Here is a 22,492-nt window from a genome sequence, read left to right on the forward strand (position 1 = left end):
GCAGGAATCTAAACTAAAGAATCCATGACAGATGGCCATCCAACGGCAACATCATCTAGCCCACAGTTCACCAGCTTCTGTGCAAGAATATTGTGTGAGACTTTATCAAAAGCCTTACTGAAATCAAGATACACTACATCCATAGCATTCCACTGATCCAACATGCTTGTAAATCAAAAAGTAAATCAAATCAAAAATAAATATTTAAAAAGTAATAAGATTAGTCTGGCATGACTTATTTTTAAGAAACCCATGCTGGCTCTTAGTATTCACTGCATGCTTTTCTAAGTGCTAACAAACCAGCTGTTTAATAATCTGTTCTAGAACCTTTCCTGGTATTAATATCAAGTTAGCAGCTCAGTAGTTATCTAGGTCTTCTCTTTTTCCATTTCTGAATGAGGACAACATTTGCCTACTTCAGGTTTGCAGGGACCTTACCTGTTCTCAAAGAATTCTCAAGGATATCAGTGAAATCAGTGAAACAGCCACTGCTGTCTTTTAATCAAGCAAAGAATCCAAATTCTTCCAAATCTTACTTTGTTTACCCTAACTTTCAACTTAAGTCCATCCCATCTGCCCAACCCTAAACGTTTTCCAGTAGCTGGCAAAGACCTGTGCTTGCACAGAGCTGCAGGGCCTCTTCAAATACAATTTGATGCAAGGGAAAGTTTCAGCTAGTAAAGTGAAGGTGTCTGGCCATTTCATTTTCCCCTCCTAGATGGTGGCTACAAAACTGAATCCTTGGCATTAGTGATAGGGGTTTCCCAGGATTTTATTTTATTTTATTTTATTGAAGATTGGGGTAATTTGCATCAGAATTTTTTTCTGAAGCCCTAGGGTGATCTCATTTAGCATATCTGCTTTAGTTTAGTGAACAAAGCTTAAAAAGTGCCCCAAGTTAATCTTCTGTCCCAACACACCACAAGTATTTGACTTCAAATATATATATTCTCTCACATACTTACTAGGGATAATCACCTCAAAGACATTAAATATAGCTTTGAAACAGCTATGATTGCCTAATATTGTATTTGCTATTAACACTTATTCATTGTTACTTAATGAACTTATGCAATGGAAATTTTTTCCATGGAAGAATAAAGTTCTGTCCCACATCATTGTTTACCACTACAGCTTTGATGGTCAAATGGGAATGGTTCCTTTCAACATCTTCTCCAGAGATGTGCATATATCGAAAGTTGCTTTAAGTACAATTTTTAACGAAAAGGCAGCATACAAATTAAATCAAAATTGAATCTAATCTCAAAAACTCAATAGAAGCCAATCACACAAGAAAAAGACTGCATGTACAGACAAAAATCACACCGTGGTATGAACACGTGTTAGGGAATCGCAAGAAAGTGGTATGAGTAGTTTGTAATTTCAACCCCAACTAATGGAGCGATCACCCTCTTCCTTTGCTGAAGAAGCCAGAGGCGGCGCTGCCATATAAAAGCAGTATTAGCCTGAGTATAACAGGAATTCTTTAAAAGGCATATAAATTGATATGCATCATATACTGCTGGAGAAGTTAATTGGTAGCGAACTTAAGCAATGATGGCTGTACAAACCCTTAACTTTTATTCCCACCAACCATCAAATGTATATTAGTCTGTCTCAACCACGTGAAGCCACAATGACATTATCAAACTAACTTCTGATATAATTTACCTTCTCCAATTTGAAAGGGAAAAAATGAACAAGTAGTGTTTTTTCTGACAAGAACAGACACCATGACTTTTATTTTAAAAGAGACAGCATTTGGGCAACTACCTATTTCCAAACACTTTAAATGACTCACCACAAACTAATAGCAAATCCCTCATCAGGAGGCTGTATACCTTTCCCATCACCCACAACTTCAGATGTTACTTTACTAAATGGGAGGTTTGAGACTATCCTTCCTCCAAGTTTCCCTCTTCCTTCCAGAACTTGATCTGAACCACCCTGTGCTACAGCTGTCCTGTCTATTTTACAGATAAGAAAATGTGCTCTATGGTCATAGAATCATAGAATCTTACGAGTTGGATCTAGTCCATAGAATCTAGTCCAACCCCCTGCAATGCAGGAATCTCAGCTAAAGCATCCATGACAGATGAACACCCAACCTCTTCTTAAAAACCTCCAAGGAAGGAGAGTCCATCACCTCTCGTGGGAGTCTGTTTCACCGCTGAACAGCTCTTACTGTCAGAAAGTTTTTCTGAATGTTTAGTTGGAATCTTGCAACTTGAAGCCTCGCTCAACCCACATTTTACCAGCTTCCTCACAAGAATATCATGGGGCACTTTGTCAAAAGCCTTACTGAAATCAAGATACACTATGTCCACGGCATTTCCCTGATCCACTAAGTTTGTAATTCCATCAAAAAAGGAAATCAGATTGGTCTGGCATGACTTATTTTTGGGAAACCCATGCTGGGTCTTAGTATTTACAGCACCCTTTTCTAAATGCTCACAGGCTGACTGTTGGATTAACTAGGACCTTCCCTTGTATCGATGTCAAGCTCACCGGCCAATAGTTACCTAGGTCTTCCTTTCCCCCCATTTTGAAGATGGGAACAATATTTGCCCACCTCAAGTCTGTAGGGACCTCACCTGTTCTCCAAGAATTCTCAAAGATAAAAGAGCAACTGCTCTTTTTTTGAGAAAGAGTACAGTAAAAATGAAACTGCAGCTCTGAAGAACTTGAAACCATTTGCTTTAATCTCTCCATAAAGACGCATCTTCAACTTCAAGAGCACCATCTGCAAAGTCAACAATTTATTTCGTGCCTGATCATACAACTGTTTATGCTGCATAACTCAAAGTAGAACACACATTTGTGATCAACACTATTCTAAGAACAAAGCAAGTTGCTGCATAGGTCACAATTGCAATTTGTTCTATGGCTTACACAGAGAATGTGCCATCTTTCCCACACAACTGCTAATACAACTCCTGTCCACAGGCTCTTGGAGGCCTTCTCCAGCCCTCCCTGACCAGCAGTACACAAGCCAATAGAGGCTGTTCTCTCATCATGCCCCACCCTCCTGGAATGAATGGAAGCCATTCTTCAAACCGATTGACATGGACCATGCTGTATCTTAAGAGCTACAGCTGGCAATGTATCTGGGCACCTTTTGTTTCTATGATTATTCCAAACATACTCGCACTCTTTAAAAAGGATTTAGAATCATTAAGTGCTCCATTTGTTACAGAACCCTCTTTCAGAAATCTTTAACCTACAAGAGCATTTCTGTATCTTACTCTTGGGGGGGGGGGTCCTCATTGGTATCCTGTATGGATGACAGTAAGATCAGCCCTTACACTAGGGACAGGGAGGCTGTGACCCTTCAGATGATGTTGGTCTACAACACCCACTATGCCATGCTGGCTGATGCTCATGTGGGGAAAGAGTCCAACAACATCGAGGACCACAGGCCCATTCCCATCCCTGCCCTATATCTATCTAACTGTACTGAGGAGGTACTATTGTTGCTTCTCACTCAGCTGCTTCTTGCCTAAACCCAAACAGGAATTCAAATCTCCAGTCTATGTAGAAGTTCTAGGCCTAAGGAATCAACATATCATGAATAACTAATCAGTGGCAGCCAGTCCCACAAGTTTTTATGAATGGCACTTGGCTATTTTCACATCCTTCAAAGCAGAAATTGAAAAGACCAGAGATTTGGTTAAAATCAGAGAAAACGCTTTTGAGAAAGACCAAAATATATTGGCCCACAGGCTTGATACTCCCTTTAGAAGGAATTGACTTTTCTCTTTCTTACTTATCCGCTAAAAGCTGCAGAACTTTCTAATTATATTCAAAATGGTTTGCAAACGGCATCAAGAGTACTACGTGGAAAAGCTTTACTAATTACAGAGACAGAGTCCAATTGTGCATGGCTGCAAGACAAATAGGCAAGTAAAACTACAACAAAGCCAACAGAAGTTATCACCTAAGATGTCAGAACTGAGGAACCACAAAAAGCTTTTTTAAAAAATCCATGAAATACTAAACAAGTTACGAAAGGTAGACAGTGGGAAATCAAGGATAATATAACTTTGCTATCAACACTTTTTCCCACTTGTGAAGGTGCATGTTCTACACCACAGATACAATCCTGTCAAAGGCAAGTAAATCCCATTGACTGCACACATGCTTAAAATTTTCCACTAAAATAAATGGAATGTTAAGAGCATTGAACTTAAGCTAGATGGTGCCCCCAATTTATGATGAAACCTTCTGAAATAAGTTACCAGATAAAGGTATTGAAGCAACTCTGACAACTAGCAAGTTAACTATCAAATATACATTTCCCTCACAGATTGTTAGTTGCATATATTCACAACTACTTACAAGCCACTTATTCTTGACAAACCTATACTTTTCTACAAGCTGCAAGTAGAACCTTTGCAGAGTATGACTGCTTAAACGCAGTGCTCAGCCCAAAGTTACACCGAAATACTTGATATGCAAGGAACAATCCAAACAAAGATTATGCTCTTTAAAGACCCACCCATTTCATCAGCAGAGATTTAAGCCTGTGCTTAACTCTGTAGAAGTCAACAAAGAACTTAGAAGAGCTTGGATAGAGTTCACATCTCTTCACATATTTTGCATTATAACAAACCACACTTGACCACTATATCTTGGAATTTAAAAGGTTTGATTTTTTTAAATTGACATGAGAATGCTACATTCCTCAGAGACTAAATATTTCTGAAAGCCTTTATGCACATTACCAAATGTTTCATACATGGCTAGATCTCATTCTTTATACCGTCAAGAGGATGCTATATTAAAGCAATTTGAAAAGCAGGGAAGTTATTGTGCAAGCAGGGTCAAGAGCAGTTCTGCTGTTGGGAAGTTTTATCATCTTCCTCCTGTCTTTATCAAATTAACACTTGAGACAAAGATGCACCATAGCTATGTCTTCATTAATTCCTGACAAGTGTAAGAGCATTTACATCAGATTCACACAGATCTTAACTATACCTTGGAGAGAAGCAAAATGCAAGACATGCAAACAAATGCCAACACCTGCCACATGCAGCAGAGCCCACAAATTCTGCCTCTTTGTTTTTTAAAACACAAACAATTCAAACTTCATGCTAAGTTTCCAATGACTTGATTGACAATTCTTGCCGGGGGAGGGGGATGGTGGCAGAGCCTTTCTGAATTGATGGTGGCAGAGCCTTTTTGAACAAGATTTTGATTTCAATGTGATATGATTTAAACAATCCAGCCAGTGAAAAACACAGAAATTGGATGTATCTACCTCGTTAGTGTTCCAACGGTGCCTCTCTTTTGGTAAACTGGAACATTTTGGTAGACATTCAAGCAGCTTTTTCGGTAAAAAGATTTTTACATGACTTCCATTGCTGTTTCCATGATCATCTACAAAGAGGAAAAAAGTAAATACAATACATCAGAAAACAAGACTTATAACTTATTCCTCCTCTTTGATGCAAAAGGTTCAAGTTCTCTCTCTCTCTCTCTCTCACACACACACACACACACACACAGAGAGAGAGAGAGAGAGAGAGAATTCATCTCCATAACTTGTCGCATTACGTATACCACTTGTGACCATAAGGCTATGAGCCACTACAAATCTAAGCTTGTACCACAGACATAATAGTCCCTTGATCTCACAAGCAGAGACTATGTTTATGAGCTGACATCTTTCCAAACCAACCACACAAGCTGCCAGCAGCTTTGTTCCCAAGTGGTACTAAATGAAGTGTCAGAACAGCAAATCCAATCTCTGCTGCCACTTCTACAGAAGACATTCCCAGTACCCCAGTATGCCTTCTATACAAGGGAGAGCTAAAGAGGTAATTTTAAACTACAATCCTTTTGGGGATTTTAATTTTTTTTAAATCATGAATAGTCCTAGATTACAGCAATAGAGCCCGAGTCCTGGGTTTGGTGTAGGGTTGACCACAAACCAGAAAGAGTACAACAAATAACTTCCAGTTCTAGACCGGAAAATAATGCAAAATAATGTTCTCTGTTCACTATCTCCACACACACACAAAAATCAGGTATGACAGTTGAAGGGCAAGTTCAATAGTGCTGAGAGTGTCAGGTCAGTATAAGAGATCATGTATGGTTCAGTAATACCACAACAACTCTTGACACTTCTGCAAATGATTGGAGCAGTCACAGGTTACTTGAAAAACAGAATGAATTGGAAAATTCAACTGGAATCTCATTAGCCAAGGTTTGCTCTTGGCTTACTGCTTGTGGTATGTTTTGAGAGAAACAGATCATGAGCACTTGTTTGCAAGTAACACTGAGCCAGCTTCTGGTTTATTTCCCTCCCAATGCAACGAAGGCAGGAATAGGGGGAGTAAATGCACCAGCACATTGCTTGCCTTCATTAAGCAACAGCTTGTTTTTAACTATGCTTTAAAGTGACATGTGACCTAGGCCACTGTGCTACTGATTCATTTTATTCAACAACACATTTTGAGAAATGAATACGTTTCCATGGGAAAGCATAGGACCAGAATTTTTTTCCTGCTCTGGATCACTGCATGAACCATATAACCATAGCATCCCAATCCTCACATACAAAAGGACAGAGGCCTGGCCATTGCAAACTGCTATAGTCTCCTGAAGCAACACAATAGCTATTGAACGGCTACTAAACCACAAAGCCTCCCATATGTCTAGAGTGAGCTGGAGCATGGCCGCCTACATGGAGACCAAACCCAAGTCATGATAGACAGGAAGACTGCACAGCTGTGGGGAGGGTTTGTTCTTCTCAACTGAAATTCTTATGATTACTCTACAGCATGTACTGTCCAAGGTGCTGTAAAAAAAAAAAAAGCTTATACCAGTTAAAAATAAATATGGCCCTCTCTCCAGATTTTTCAGCATGTATGTTTGTATAATCAAAGATCTGAAAGCAAAAGCAAAAGAAGTTTGGATAACAAAAAGGAAAACATAGATGCAGTACAAGCAAACTAGCAGTGAATTATTCTACTATCAGCCTTAGTTGTGTGCATTGAGCACATCTGAGGATTTGTTAGAATACCACATCCAGGCCTAAAATAAGGTGTAGGTAACAAACGGCTATTCATATAGGCTGCATTTAATTTGCAGAAAAGAGGGGGGCAGACGGACATAGAAATAACATCTTATCCTATTGCAAAGTAGATTATCTTCCACTGACATTTCCAAATGTTTTTCTACTTTCAGTCTTACACAAGGAATAATGTGCATGGTCTAAAATACAGTCCTCAAGAAAGACTTGTATTATTAGCATCTATCAGCTTCACCAGACAAAAAAGTACTATAAAATGTTTAAGCTCAGGCACGAAGCAGAACCAGGTCAAGACAGACAGGGAAGCTTTACTCAGGGATCAGTGTGGTATAGCAGTTGTCAGTCTAGAACTGGGGAGACCCAAGTTGAAATCCCCTTTAAGCCATGAAAGCTCACTGGGTGACTCGGACCAGTCACCAACTCTAAGCCTAACCTACCTCAGAGGGTTGTTAGGAGGATAAAATAGGGGTGGGGATGGAGAGGGAAGGACTATGCATGCTGCCTTGATGAACTAAGTCTACAGTGAACACCAAAATTACAGAAATGAAGCCTCTCGATTTTATCATTCTCCTTATTTAAAGCAAAGATCTGGCATTCAGATCTAAACTGTCTTTTCATTCTTTCAAATTCACACTAAGTTGCTGCTTGCATGACAGAACATCAAGCAAAGCTGCTCCCCTTTGAAGCATCTACGTAACATAAAAAGGGAGAGAAAAGGAAGTACTGTTGGGTTACACATGTTCTGATGCCAGAGTAAAGAAACTGTTAAGACATGGAGATCATGCGTCATTTTATTCTTATCAACTTTCAGCAACTGGAGTCACTGCTTAGTACAAACCAAAATATGGAGCCTTTGGTCTGGATATACAGTGGTACCTCTGGATGCGAATGGGATCCGTGTCCCTACAAGAACTATCAACTTTTTATCGCTTCAGGAAGGGGCAGGGAACCTCCAGCTTGCAGAATTAATTAGACCAGCCAGACTTCCTCATCTGACCCACAAGGCCATTTTGAAAAAGCCATGTGCATCAGCTGTGGGCAGCTGAAGTTGCACTAGGCCAAAAGGGGGATTGCATGCACTGCTGATCAGCTGATTGTCAGAGCTTCAAAGCTTATCACAGGACTTTCAGCAAGAACCAATGGTCAGCTGGTGAATCCTGAGTCTTCTCTTGAGACCTGCACAGCCAACAACCCTCATGAAGGACCAAACCAGTGAAGGCCTCTTATCCATTTCTTGAACCATACAAACTTCACATTGACTGGAAGGGTAAAATAGAGCTAAGACCCAAACTGCCACACTTTATACACTGAACTATTCATTTCATGTGCACAGTGGACAAATGCAAAAATTGGGGCAAAGGAGGCAAGAACATGGAGCAGCAAGTGGCAGACCACAACTGAATTCAGTATTAGGAACAAGAGCTCCACGTCATAAAATAAATAAATAAATAAAAAATCAATACGGCTCAAGCAGAAAAAAATTCCCCGTGACAAAATAACAAAGTGGCTACATATTCAGGTAAGGCATCGTTCGTGTGTGTCTTGGGTGTAGTACACTAAGCCAAAACTTAGGAATTACTAACTGAACTCAGTGGGACTCAAAAACTGGAAAATTGGACTGGACAGCAGTCCAAGTTCTGCAAAGTAATCATCTAAACTCCATGGTACAAAAATCTTAAAAGTCTTAAAGGTAACTGAGGGAAGGGAGAGAAGGCCAACCAATAAAAGTCCATAAAGGATTCTGAATTAATTACACTCTATAAAGTCTTGGTGGTTTTATAGCCTCATTCACATTCCTTGCACTTCATCCTCCCAAAGAAGGCAACATAGACAATAAAAATTTGAAACATACAACAGCAAACAAATCATGCCTCCCTCCCTTCCTCTATATACAGATACACATACCCCTCTCTCTTTTTTTACCAGTTCTTACATATTTGGTGATCCAATAGATTTGGAACTGTAGGCCTTTAACTATCAAAGCTTTGGTGCAAATAACTTTTTGCTGTTTGCAATGTACATCCCCCGCCAAAGGGTCCCATAAAACAGACCTTCCATTCGGGTTCAAAATACTTCATTTAACATACTGTATTTATATTCCACCTCTCCATCCTACAAAGAACCAAGGACACAAGAACAAATCCCTAAGAGTATTATACTGGCCACTGTGACTGCAGATATTTACACATGTTTATAATATCGTCATCATTTATTAATTTATATACCACTTATATGCCAAAATGGCTTCTAACTGGTTTACAAATATAAAACAAATGCACAGAACATGCAGTCTTGTTCTACCTACAGCCTATTCCAACTATTCAAAAGCAACATGCTTGCACTGCTTGGCTGTTCTTCGCAACACTGACAAACAGCTGTGTCGGGTCAAGTCTTTTCCTGCCCTTGTAATTTCAACACACTCAAGATTAGGGCACAAAAAGGTAATCGTTATGTTTTAGAACAGTAGTTCTCAAACTTTTTTTCTCCACTTAAAAATTGCTGATTGTATTGGAGGACTACTTAAATGATTTTTCTGCCTATTGCAGCAACTGTAATGCACTGTGCTGGATTATTTCCAAGTGCATTTTACTGCTTCTTTTATTTCTTATGTTGTATTTTATTGTATACCTTCCAAAGAATACATATTGTAATACAATAATATACACAATAAGAATTAAAAGCAGCAATAAAAATACAATTAAAGTTCAATACAATTATTTAATACGGGCATACTGTGAACCACCAGAATGAGGCTTGCAGGGAACCTCTGCTTTAGAACTAAACAATCTGCCACACAAGATCAGGCGGTGGGCAGGTATACTCCCAACAAATTCAACAGCCAGGATATGAATGCAAACAGTGAAAAGTATTTAATGATGTTACTGCTCTTTGGCAGAATCACTAGATTATGCCTCTAAGCAATTTTAGAGTTCAGGGAAGTATTTTTGAGAGAGGAAATAAAGATGTCATTGGAGACATACTGCAGTATGATTATCCAATTCAAGACATTTCTCCTGAAGCTTGGAAAAGTAATATTTTGGACTGAACATCTTGTCATTTATTTACCCTGCACACAGTTCTTCTGGATCACAAACAAGCTGATTACTCCCATCAAGTTCTCACTACATAATAATGTGATGACAGAACTCCTCAATGCAATTACTCTCATGCAGCTAACTGCTACTACCTATTCAAACTATGCTACTTCTCTGTTCACTTTCGTCTCCCAGTTGACTTAGGTGGATCTGTACGAGGCGGGGGGGGGGGGACGCGGAGAGAGAGAGCACAGCAGCACCGAGGCCATACTTCACCAAACACTACAGGCCACAAATATCTGAACAGGCTACCTACTTTCCTATATAGACCATCTCGAGAGTGTGGGCCCTCTTGGGTAGTCATACCACCCACAAAAGTTTGAGGGGTGCTGGCCCAAGAGAGAACATCCCCTGTGGCATTCCCTAAGTTGTAGAATTCCCTCCCCACAGAGGTGCATCTTCAGTAAAGGTAAAGAGACCCCTGACCATTAGGTCCAGTCATGGCCGACTCTGGGGTTGCGCTGCTCATCTCGCTTTATTGGCCGAGGGAGCTGGCATACAGCTTCCAGGTCATGTGGCCAGCATGACTAAGCCGCTTCTGGCGAACCAGAGCAGCGCACGGAAACGCTGTTTACCTTCCCGCCGGAGCGGTACCTATTTATCTACTTGCACTTTTGACGTGCTTTCAAACTGCTAGGTTGGCAGGAGCAGGGACCGAGCAACGGGAGCTCACCCCGTCACGGGGATTCGAACCACCGACCTTCTGATCGGCAAGTCCTAGGCTCTGTGGTTTAACCCAAAGCGCCACCCGCGTCCCTATTGCACTTCAGTATATAGGTTTTATTGTATGCTGAAAATTCACCTCTTTGCCCCAGCCTTCGACATATATATCACCAAATTCTTTTGATTTTAAGCTGCTTTAACTGCTTCTAATGTTGCACTGCCATACAACCCTGAGACCTCAGGGTGAAGGGTGTGTAAGAAATCCAGATGATGATGATGATGATGATGATGATGATGTACATTCTCAAGCTGCTATCTCTTAAGTCCCATTCAGTTTATCCATGAGAAAGCAGAGTGAAGACGAAATGCATAAAATGAACTGCACAGGTTTGAAGCCAGGCTCAAATCGCCAAGTAAGATCAAATACATCTAAGAATATTATTTAACAAGAAGGTTTAGTGGAAAGGGGGGAGGGAGGGAGAAATTCTGAAAGCGGCAGTAGTAGTGCTAAAAATAGCCATCTGGGTGACAGACTGCAAGCTCAACATGTGCTTGAAAACTGAACAAAGCAGCAATACACGCCAGGGCAGTTTCCAGCTCCACGCAGCCTAGCTGGCCTTTTTTGTACAAGCCCTGGAGCGGATGCATTTGTACCATTTAGGTTTGCTTCCAGGCAGTCGTTTTTCAAAGCCTGCAAAATTGTTTTCTCGCCTTTTACAGGGGACTTGTCTTTTCCATAATTATTGTAAAAGCTAAAGTAGTAAGAGATAAGAATCTACAAGTGTAGGAACAAAATTGCAACAAGAAAAAGTAGTTACCTGTACTGAAATTAAAAAAAACCTCTGTACAGTTGTACCTTGGATCCCAAACGCCTTGCAAGTCGAACATTTTGGCTCCCAAACGCCGCAAACCCAGAAGTGAGTGTTCTGGTTTGCGAACGTTCTTTGGAACCCGAACATCCAACGGGGCTTCCGTGGCTTCCAATTGGCTGCAGGAACTTCCTGCAGCCAATCAGAAGCCGCACTTTGGTTTCCAAACGTTTTGGAAGTCGAACGACTCCATTCAACTTCTAAGGTACAACTGTATAAAAAATATATATTCCAACAATACAACTTTCACATTGTAAGGTAGTAGATGCCCTACCAAGAAACTCTGCCAATGCTTCCCCAAGCTGGTGCCCATAGATGTTTTTGACTATAACTCCCTTGCCTCAGGCAGCATGTTTAGGAAAGACTTCTTCATAACCAAGATATAATCAGCAGCTGTAGTCTATTTCAAGAAAAGAGCAGGAAGAATGTAACTACACATAGCATGAAAAGAAGATGTGAGGGGGAGAAGCCCAGGGACAACACCCTCATTCCCCAATGGCTTTCGCTCCAGCAAACCAACCTCCTGCTTCCAGGAAGTCACTAAACAACACACAAGATCAACTACAGTCATACCTTGGGTTGAAGTAGCTTCGGGTTAAGCATTTTCGGGTTGTGCTCCGCGGCGACCCGGAAGTAATGGAGTCCGTTACTTCTGGGTTTCACCGCTCGTGCAGGGACTCAAAATGATGTCAAGCGCATGGACAGAAGCGGCGAATCGCGACCCACGGACGCAGGTTGTGTTCGCTTCAGGATGTGAACGGGGCTCCAGAATGGATCCCGTTCGCATCCAGAGGTACCACTGTACAATATTATGTATTTTCAGTATTTTCAGGTATTCAGAAGCCCGTTGTTTCCAATCCTGGAGACTCCATTCAACAGTTAGAGAGAATAACCAGTGAAGCAGAGCAGGAAAATGTCCATTTCTATTTCCACACAATTTTTTCCCAGTTCTAGAAATGCATAATTTCTTAATGATTAATCTAATGAGTAGATAGAATGCCACTGCATTTGGGCAATTTCAACATTTTAATTACTTTCTCAGATGACTTTACCTGGAAAATATTCAATACGTGGGTCTTTGGGCAGATTGAAACTAGCTTATTAATAGGTTTAAATGCCTTGTTATTTTCTTCTTAAATGATACAAGGGAAGTGCATGCTGCTGAATAGTCATGTCTTTACAAGAATGGCAATAAAAATAATTTCCAGGGAAAGCTTTGGATTTGTTTAAACACTGAAACCACATTAAGGCTGCAAACCTATACATACTTAGCTTGGACTAAGTCCCAATAATTCAGTGAGACTTCTGTCCAAGTACACTTGTCTAGGATTGCACCGTAATTGTGCTTCAAATGTTTTTCCTAATCAAATATTTCACTCCAAATATATTTAGCTATAGGAAACTTTAGATTATTATAGAACAGATAAAATTTAGATTGCACATCTATATTTAATAAACAAAACTTTAAAAAGCATCAAATGAATATGGGAAACTAGGTGCCAATTAATTAAAGGTATTTGACGCATTTTTTGTAGATTATATGATTCAAAATTTCACTCTGAAGAACCATTAAGACCATCTTTCATCTCCCAGAATTTCTCTAACCCCATGCCTTTTTCTACAATATCAGTCCATGGCCATCACCACATCTTGTGGCTCACACAACTGAATTTCATACCATTATTATGCCTTCCTGTGTGTGTGAACTGCTTTTCCTGTGACTGTTTTTAATCTCCCGCCATTGAGTTATTAGATAACCCAAAGCTCTAGTATTACAAGTTAGGACAAAAATATATCTGCACTTTCTCTACATTTTACATACTTTTAAAAACCATTATTCCCCTTTTAGTCATTTTTCTTCTAAACTAAAAAGCCCCAGATATTTTGCCCATAGTAAAGGTGCTTGAAACCTTTTGATTGCATTGGTTGCCTTTTGAAAAAAATGGGAAAGAGCAGTTATCATTTTTGAGATGAAGCAACCAGAACAGTAACCCATATTTCAAACGCAGTCGCACTAGGCCAAATAATACCGGTCTCAGGAGAGAATAGCCTTACAGACCTGTATCCTCTTATTTTCATTCCCATTTGATTCCTGATAATCACTAGCAAAGAACTTGTCCTTTCCACACAAACACACACACACGCATACACTTGCAGTTATTTCAAAATGATATATTGGAACAAATCAATGGGTCACAGAAATTCTCCAGTTCTTTTCCCTACAGTGACCTTTTGGAACCAAGAAGCTTCCTTGCATCTTTGTCGGGGCCTGGAGCCAAAAGACAAAACCTGACTGGACTATCAACTACAGTATTTCCCAGTTTCCTAGGCATCAAAATGCAAAGCGAAAGTCACATTCCATTAAAAAAAAACCTGGGGGAAAGTTGCCAGTCCAAGTTTACAACCCTATTTACTAAACCTTTAATTTTGTAACATTTCTAAATATACTCAAAAATTGATCTGTGTCCACTTCTAGATGAAGCCATCAGTTTAAAATTAGAGGTTACTTAATATTTCTACAAGTGTTGAAAATCTGTGAATTTAACAGGGGGCACAATTTCATTTTTAAAGTGAACCCTATTCCAGAACAGCCATTTGTTGCTTAAACGCTGAACGCCCTGCTCCCATTCCAGTCATGTATGAAAACCTCAGGGGCAGCTAAGGCTTCCAGCTGAACTAATAGCAAATTCCACAGCAGAGATCTTTCTGTTGATGATTTGCTGCCCCCAGCCTATGGTTGGTCAATAAAACCAGAACAGTTCTTCAACAGCAGCTACCGCCGTCATGCAGTACATTTTACAAGCAAGAGAATCAAAGTAGATGGCCACAGGAAATGCCCTTCAAAGTCCAAACTCCAACACGAGCAAGACCTTTGGACAGAGAGGTTTTTTTACACAAAAAACAACATGCTTTTCTTTAAAACCAGATCATAACATGTCTATGTTCTGCAAGAGACATCATCAGATGCCGTTCCAATCCCCAGCCCGCTAAAGATTAAGTTTTATAACTGCCAGTCCTAAACTATAGGCACAGGCTACATTTTCCCTTAGCTTTAACACTCCACAAAGGTCTTCATTTTTCAAATTAAATGCTCGATTTTACCAAGAAGCAGCTCAGCAAGAAGCTATTTCAAATCTATACAATAGAGAATCCACTTAGCACAGCTATCTGCGTTCACCTGTTAACTAATCTGTTCATGGTCCCCCCCCCCAACCCCATTCTATGCCTTGCTATAAATATTCACTTGAATACTTAACACTTCAAAATCCACACACACTTTTTTGACTCCAGAAATATGGCTGGCAGTTTGAGAAATGAGTTTTAAATGCTGAATTATCTGCCCTGGTGGAGACGACTACTTCTCCATGCTTGTGTTCTGGTAACATTATCGCCCCCAGGAAGTACATCACCCCAAGTGAGCCACCAGGCCATACAGTACAGCACTCTGGACAGAAATACTAAGGGGTGAAAACAATTTAACAACCATACTTTCAAACCATTCTCACAACAGCGGCAAGACTCTTGTACTACAAGAACATCCCTAAAACCCTCCACTGAGAATGACACCCTTCCCTTGTCATTTATTCCCCCTGTTGTGGGTGGCAGAGAACAGTTAAGAGGCAGCCACCCTTCAATACAAATGGATAAACATGATTCCACTTCATCCATGGTGCCTTAGGGAGTGCATCAATGGCTTACAAAATACAGTCAGAGTCTCAGACCTGAGAATGGTCAGCCCACTTGATTTCACACGCAGTTAAGTCCAGAGATTATTAAACATTAAGTTTTATAAGTTAACCGGAACAGCATCTCCAATTATAAACCACTAGTGAAATACTTGTCTTTGTACAATCATTAAAGGAGAGAAATGGCTCCCTTTATACTTTTGACAGAGGTTAAGTATCATGTGATTAAGCAAAGCAAAAAAGAATTTTTGCCGTTCCCCCCCTCCAAGAAAGAGAGAGAAAGGCCACCCACAGGCCAGCTCACTAAAATTCCAATAAATATTTACTAAGTGGAAAACAAGTTAATGTCAGGATGTCTAGAACAATCTGAGCTACTGTAAAGGACAGTGCAACCCATTTTAAAATTATGTAATAATTTACAGACAAAGTAAACACAAAGTAATGAAGGTAAAATGTTCTTTTTGGGTGGGGATCAAGCAGTTTGGAATATGGCAATCTCAGAGAGCTCACAGGAGTTTGATGATGAGCAAGAGTTTTCGGAATGTTAATTTAAATGCCAGCATTCACATCTACTATCGACAAGGACCAAGAATGTAGTTGAGGAAGGGCAATACATGAAGAGACATTTTTAAACACTAATGCATGAATATCACATGACAACACTACTATCACATGGCATGGCAAGACTACATGACACCTTCCTGCTTAAACAGGGTGCAAGTCAAGGCTTACAGCAGACCTTCTGCAGCAGAGAAACAAGTGACCTTGCAGGTTAATCGTCTCAACACACTAACAGCTGTTGAAGTCCCCAAAGAACTAGACTTCCTGAACATTGTACAAGAATGAAGCTTTAAGCGCTATTCAAGCAACTTTATGGCTTATAACTACTAGCCCACATGAAATTCATTCACCTCAAGTAATGCCTGTACCAAAACAGGACATCAACAACCTTTTACGTGAGGAAAATGCTTATTCGCATCTTAGAAGGCAAAGCCAGCATCTTCCTCTCCATTTACTCACCCACGCAAGCTCGATTATCCCGAAACTTCCACGGCGCACAGCAAATGGACGTGCAGAAGCCATGAATTTGGGAGCTCAAGTCAGTGATTTTGTGAATGGGGGGAAAGATGTGGGTAATTGTATAGCTACAGTACATGTTTAGCTGAATATGTGCAGTTGCAAATGGGGTATTTTAAAGCACAAGAGTTATAAAACGGGTGGAAGATTTTGAATGGCATCCTTTGACCTACTATGTTAACAAAAGACTCTTCACCTTCTCTATTAAGGCAAACACATATTAACATCCCATTCTATACTGTTTCAGCAGCATCTCCATAAGGAAAGAGAACATGTGCCATTTCACTCCCTCAGACCTCCAAAGTCCATTCCAGCATGTAGGGCCCCAAGTACCCAGCCACAACAGTTTGACTGGGTGCAAGTCCTCTGTGACATTTGATACCACTACCGACTGAAAACCCATTGACTACATCTAGAGATTTCAAGCTGCTTTCCAGCCCTGCTAGCACTGTACAAATAAAGGCGATGTTGCATGTTTCTGACAAAGTTATGCAAATGAATGAAAGCCTTGAACAAAAAGGAAACAATTCACATATGGTTTATTTTTTTGCTGTTTGGAACCTGCCTTTTAATCTCAAGAGTAAACATCCCCTACTTGTCATATCCGTATGGTTATAAGGTTTGGGCACAGCTTCCCACCTCACCTCATGCCACCTTAGTACTTTTGAAGTTCTAAATGCAATATGCAAAACAACAACTTTGATTGCAACCGATGCCTTGGCAAGTGTGCGCAGGTATGACTACAGAAGCACAGAAAAGAACATTTAACCATCCAGCATTACACAGCCTATATAAAGACAGGACATGTTTAACCCTTGAAAACCTTTACTTGCAAAAAAAAAATTTAATATCTCACAGAGTTAGCATTCATATATACCAGCCCAATGTGTATATTTAAAATGTTCTTAAAGGGATCAGCCAATACACTACAAATTTCTTTGACAGTACATCACTACCCCCTTGTGGCTATGCAATAAAAGCCTCGTGTTCCGATTTTCAAAACCGTATTCTCTTCATGCAACTTCACCAAAAAGTTACAGGCTTTACCTCTTCCCGTCACATGTCATATTTTTTTACCTATTAAGCTTTAATTAATTCCAAGACCAAGGCGACATCTCAATAAGACTTTTGTACATCACACAAAAGGTTCAAACACTTGTGGAGAATTCATTAACAAAATCAATTTTATTTTAATATAAAATTTATTGCTTTAAAATGCTGTAAACAACAAACAATTTGATCCCTCATTTTATCCCTGGCTAGAGTCCTTGATTACTACTGCCACCATTTCAATTACTACACCACTCCCATTGTGCAGTAATGTTTAAAGCATGGACATGCACCATACCAACTTTATTTTAGTTCAGCTAAAAGTTTTAGCTCTCGATCAAAAAAGAAGTTGAATGCTAATTTGTAATACATAAAATAAGCCACCTGAGATTGATTCGGAGCAACTCAGATACCATATCCCAATCACAGGTGGGGGTTTTTTCATTCTCATTTTTAGACTACTTTGAATATTAGGCCTTTGACACCAGTATCTCACCTGCACCAACATGCCCCAAAGCAAACTCTAAACCCACTGACTCAAAACAAGGGAAACTCCACTGCTTACTGGACGTTCCAAATATTTTGTGGGACCAAAATAATTCTAACCTACACCAAGAAAATGGCATGCACATGGATTATTGCCTAAATATTTTAACAGACAGGCACACAAGGACATATGCAAGGAAGATATGCATTGAGCAATTCCTTCTGATGGAGATATGTAGACACAAGTTATGCACATTTACATATTCGAAGCATTAGAACAGATTGATTGATTTGCACAAGAAAAAAGTACACACATCACACATGTGAACAGCCCTGGGATTTTCAGCTGAAGCCCAGTATACAAATTTAATAAACAACAACAGGATGGAAGGAAAGAAGGAATGCCACTAAGGCAAAATACTGTACTACTGGAAAAGAATGTCTGATAACATCACACATTGGGTATGTTTATTGAGTGGGCATATTATTATGAATGGCAATTCCCACATCTCAAACTGCCTTACACTGAGCCACAGCCCACTGGTCCTAGCTCAATATGATCTACACCATTTCCAACTGACAAGGGCTCTCCAAGGTCTCCAGCAGACAGAGGTTTTCCCCAAAGCTTCTTAAGATTTTTTAACCAGAGATGCCTGCTGCAAAGCATGTGCTTTACTAATGAGCTAGTACTACTCCGTAGTAGATGGTTACCAATCCCCATTTTGAAAAGTCACACCTAGAATGCCTAGCCCCTTTCCCTAAGAAACACTGGTACAGTAGGGTGCATGTGCCCCAGCTTTCACTTTGCATGGGCCACTGTGGTTGTCTGTCCTATAATGAACACACACTGGCAGGATCGGCCCTTCCCATAATGCAAGGCAAAAATAAAAAAGCTGTAGCTCAGTGATAGAGCACCTGCTTTGCATGTGAAAGGTCCCATGTTTAATCCCTAGCATCTCCAGGCATGGAGAGCCACTGCCAGTCAGTGTAGGCAACAGTGAGCTCAATGGATCAAGTGTCTCTTTCAACAGAAGGCAGCTTCCAATGTTCCTAAATGGATAGCACCAACACACCTGCCTACAGGTGAGGGAGGCATATTAAGATTGTTATGGCTCAGCATCAATTAGGCCATATTGCACCTGTGACTGAAGTATATACAGGAGAAACAAAATGGTGCCAAGAGGTGAAGGTGAATTGAAAGCAGTCAATCAACCCCATTAAAAACATGTCCCCTCTCAGATGTCTTACAGCGTGATGCAGAAGAGGTAGTAAACCAAGGGTTGAATAGCCAGCCCATGCCCCACTAGGCCCACAACACAAAGAGGAAGCAACAAGGGGAAGCATCATAAGGAAACAAGTAGATGTGGGTCAATTACAAACCTAAGCATAAAGTTGGGTAAATGCCATCAAATTTATTTACTTCTCTATACGGAGAGGGGGAGACGAATGTCCAGCCACACAGGTGTGCCTGTGCTACCCAGAGATGGCCCGTGGAGCATACATAAGGGTGAAAATGCTATCATGCACACATTTAAATCACACATATTCATTATTCTATACAAACGGCTGCCTCTCTACTTGTGCATGCCAAATACCTACGTGCATGACACTGCTGTAGCCTCCACTTGCACCTCCAAGCAGCAATACCATACCTTCTCCTTGAACAGCAGCAGAGGATAGACTATTTGGAGCAATATGGTAATGCCTCAGCTGCCATGAGATGCAAGGCCCTGTCCTCCACTCAATTTATTGTTTCCCACCCACCCCCACCAACAGAAAGGATGACCTGGCCTCCAGCTTACCTTTTAAGGCATGCCCTTGGCTGCCCAGAACATTGCCTCTTTCTCTGGTCCACAACATTGATGTTTTTTCACGCACATATTAATCATGCACGTACCACAGCACTTTTCTCTGCCCATGCTAGCGACCAAGGATCAACAGGGTTATATTTTTTAATGTTCCAAGGCCTTGCCCTTGTCAGTGACAGCAAACCGGATCCCCACATAAAAAGGCTGGATGTATATATTTCCCCTGCCCCTTACTCCACCACATCTTACCACAGCCCAGCAAAAGAGCTGGCAAAATTATGCCTCTCTTTCCCTACATCTGGAGAAGTCAAACATCCCTTCTTCCCTCCAATTGCACAAATAGCAACGCCTGCTGTGACCTCACTATGGCTCAAACCTTACCCTGCCTTCAGTAAGCAGGCCTGTCCCACCAACACCGTACAGCAGAGTGCCTGTGTCCTTGTATGCAATCAGGCACGGATCTTCCAAACTGACAAGTAAATGCCCACTTTCACCTGCATTTGCCATTGGCAGATTACTGTGTGGGTCAGCAATATCCCAACACAAAAAGGCACCAATCCCATGTCCTGAAAGGAAGTGAGGGCAATCGCAACCTTCCAGTGCCAGAGACTGGAGAGAAAAGTGCCAGTGCTCTTTCCCCAGTATGCAAAGAGTGACTTTCACAGACCTTTCCACTGACAAGGAGAACAGGTGGCTCTGTCGCTCCTTTGCCTGGCAAACCCTGGCAGGTGAACCATGTGTTCAAAGGCAGGGCTTGTCCGCTTGCAATCCTCACACAGAGAAAGATGCTGCTTATGCCTTTGGTGTTCACAGGGGTGTATGAGCATGTCACAGCTGCCAGACAGCCACTCTCTTAGCACACAGGACCTTAACCCACCCAACCCTCCCCACTTGGACGTCATCACAGTGCACTGACAGAACTGGCCAGCGAGCCCAAATCGCGGGACATGCCAACTCCAACACGCTCCACGGAGCAGGCAGACGTCACCTCTAGGGGTTTCTTTTCTTTCTTTTAGGTATTCAGTACCTAAAGGCAAATATTTTTGATTTCTGCCTAAAAGTGCTGCTTCCTACCCCACCCCCCAGCCTAACAAACAAGAGGCACAGACGTGTGTATGTGTGTTTTGTGTTCCCACGCCGAACTCTTCTCTTTTTGCGCCCCTCCAGCATTCTTCTTGCAGCTCAAGAAGGACACCCACTCCATCTCCATCACCCCAGGGACAAACCCCCCGTTCGCCTAGGGAAGACCCCCCGATTCTCTCTCTTCCCACCCCACCGCCCGCCTCACTTGTCATGCAAGGCAATGAGAGGCGGAATCCTATTCCGGAGGGTCGCCAGGAGCAGAGGCGGGGGAGGGGTTTGCGCGCGCGCGCGCGCCCCCTCTCTCTTCGCCCCCCCTCTCCCATTGGCCGGCCATTCCCCGCCCCCAGGCTGCCCCCTCCGCCGACCCCTCCCCTAAGCAGCGGCAGCAGCTCCTCGAAACTTTCGGGCCGGGAGACCGACCCGAGACGCCGAGCCGAGACACCGCCTCGTTGGGCTGGTTTGGAAGAATTTTGGAGGAAGCGCGCGCGAGGCGGCGGGGCGGGAGCGGAATTCGAGGGAGGGGGCTGCCCCCCCCTGCGCGCGCGCGCGTTCCCGCCTGCGCGCATCCGCCGCGTGTCCCCTCAGCCCTCCCGGCCACCCTCCCGCCGTCCCCTCCATCAGTCAGTGAAACCAGCCGGGTCTGTCCTGCCGGCGCTTCGGTTCCCTCCCTCCCATCCCTCACAGCTCACCTTCCGGCTTGTTTTCGGCGGCCATTTCCCCTCCGCGCGCCACATCCTCCTCCGCCGCCTCCTCCTCGCGACCGGGATCCAGGCAGGCGCGCGCGCCGCTGCCGTTGCCGCCACCGCCTGCTGCCCCCGCCCCTTCCTCCTGTCGACCTATTTCCGGTTCCGCTCCCTCTCTCTCAGGCCCCCCCACCTCTTTCCCCTGCTGTCGCCGCTGTTGTTACCCCCCTGCCGTCCACCTCCAGCCCCTGCCGCCGCTGTTGCCTGCCTGCCTGCGTCCCCTCGCCGTCGCCGCCGCCTCCGACACCGGGCCAGCCAACCGACCCCCCCAGCCGCCGCCTCACAGGCAGTGCGGCGCTCCCATTGGGCCTTTCGCGGACTGATGCCTCTCTCCGCCAACCCTCGCTGAGCAGAGGCGAGCCGGAAGGGAGGATGGGCCTGACTGGCACCGTCGCCGGCCTATGGGCGGCTAAGTCGGCGAGTGGGCGGGAGAAGAGGAGGGAGGCGCATCAGAGGCGCTAGTGCGGCCATGATGAAAGGAGCGGGGAGAGGCAGAGGGACTCTCTAGAGTGGGGAGCATAACCAATCAGACTCTAGAAAGGTGCGGAGGGGGTTGATGGCAGGTGGTTCAGCCAATAGCCGTGCCAAATGAGGGCGGTAGGATGGATGCGGCGGGGAAAAACCGTGACGCAAATGCAAGGCAGCGAATAGGGCGAGGAAGCGCGACGCTGGAGGGAGGGAGGGAGCCGCGTCCCAAAGGGAGAGAAGGGAGCAGAGAGGGAGAATGAAGGCGGGGGCTGGAATCCGATGCGCGCTCCTATTGGTCAGCTGGCATTGACAGGCAGCCACGCCCCTGCTCGCCTTGTTAACCCTAAACAAAGGCTCTGATTGGCGGAGGCGCAAAAGGGGCACTGTGACCAATGGAGGGGGTGCGGAGCGAATCCGCAGTTCTGATT

At 42.7% G+C, this 22,492-nt stretch overlaps 1 protein-coding gene across 5 annotated transcripts in view; it reads right to left on the minus strand.

Moving 5' to 3' along the window:
• Positions 1 to 22,281, minus strand: part of CAMTA1 (calmodulin binding transcription activator 1) — a 680,765-nt gene extending 658,484 nt beyond the window's left edge. For 3 of the 5 annotated variants that reach the window (XM_028740502.2, XM_028740503.2, XM_028740499.2), the window contains exons 1-2: positions 21,543 to 22,280; positions 5,261 to 5,379 (exon numbers count right to left, since the gene is read on the minus strand). In XM_028740502.2, the coding sequence (XP_028596335.2) occupies positions 5,261 to 5,379; positions 21,543 to 21,567 (144 nt within the window). In that variant the 5' untranslated portion in view covers positions 21,568 to 22,280. Of the gene's footprint in view, positions 1 to 5,260; positions 5,380 to 21,542 lie in introns of all 5 variants that reach the window. The other 2 variants (XM_077931429.1, XM_028740501.2) reach the window with 1 other exon arrangement.
• Positions 22,282 to 22,492: the final 211 nt, after the last annotated feature.

The sequence above is a fragment of the Podarcis muralis genome, chromosome 7 (assembly GCF_964188315.1).
Source record: "Podarcis muralis chromosome 7, rPodMur119.hap1.1, whole genome shotgun sequence".
In the NCBI taxonomy this organism is placed as follows: Eukaryota; Metazoa; Chordata; class Lepidosauria; order Squamata; family Lacertidae; genus Podarcis; species Podarcis muralis.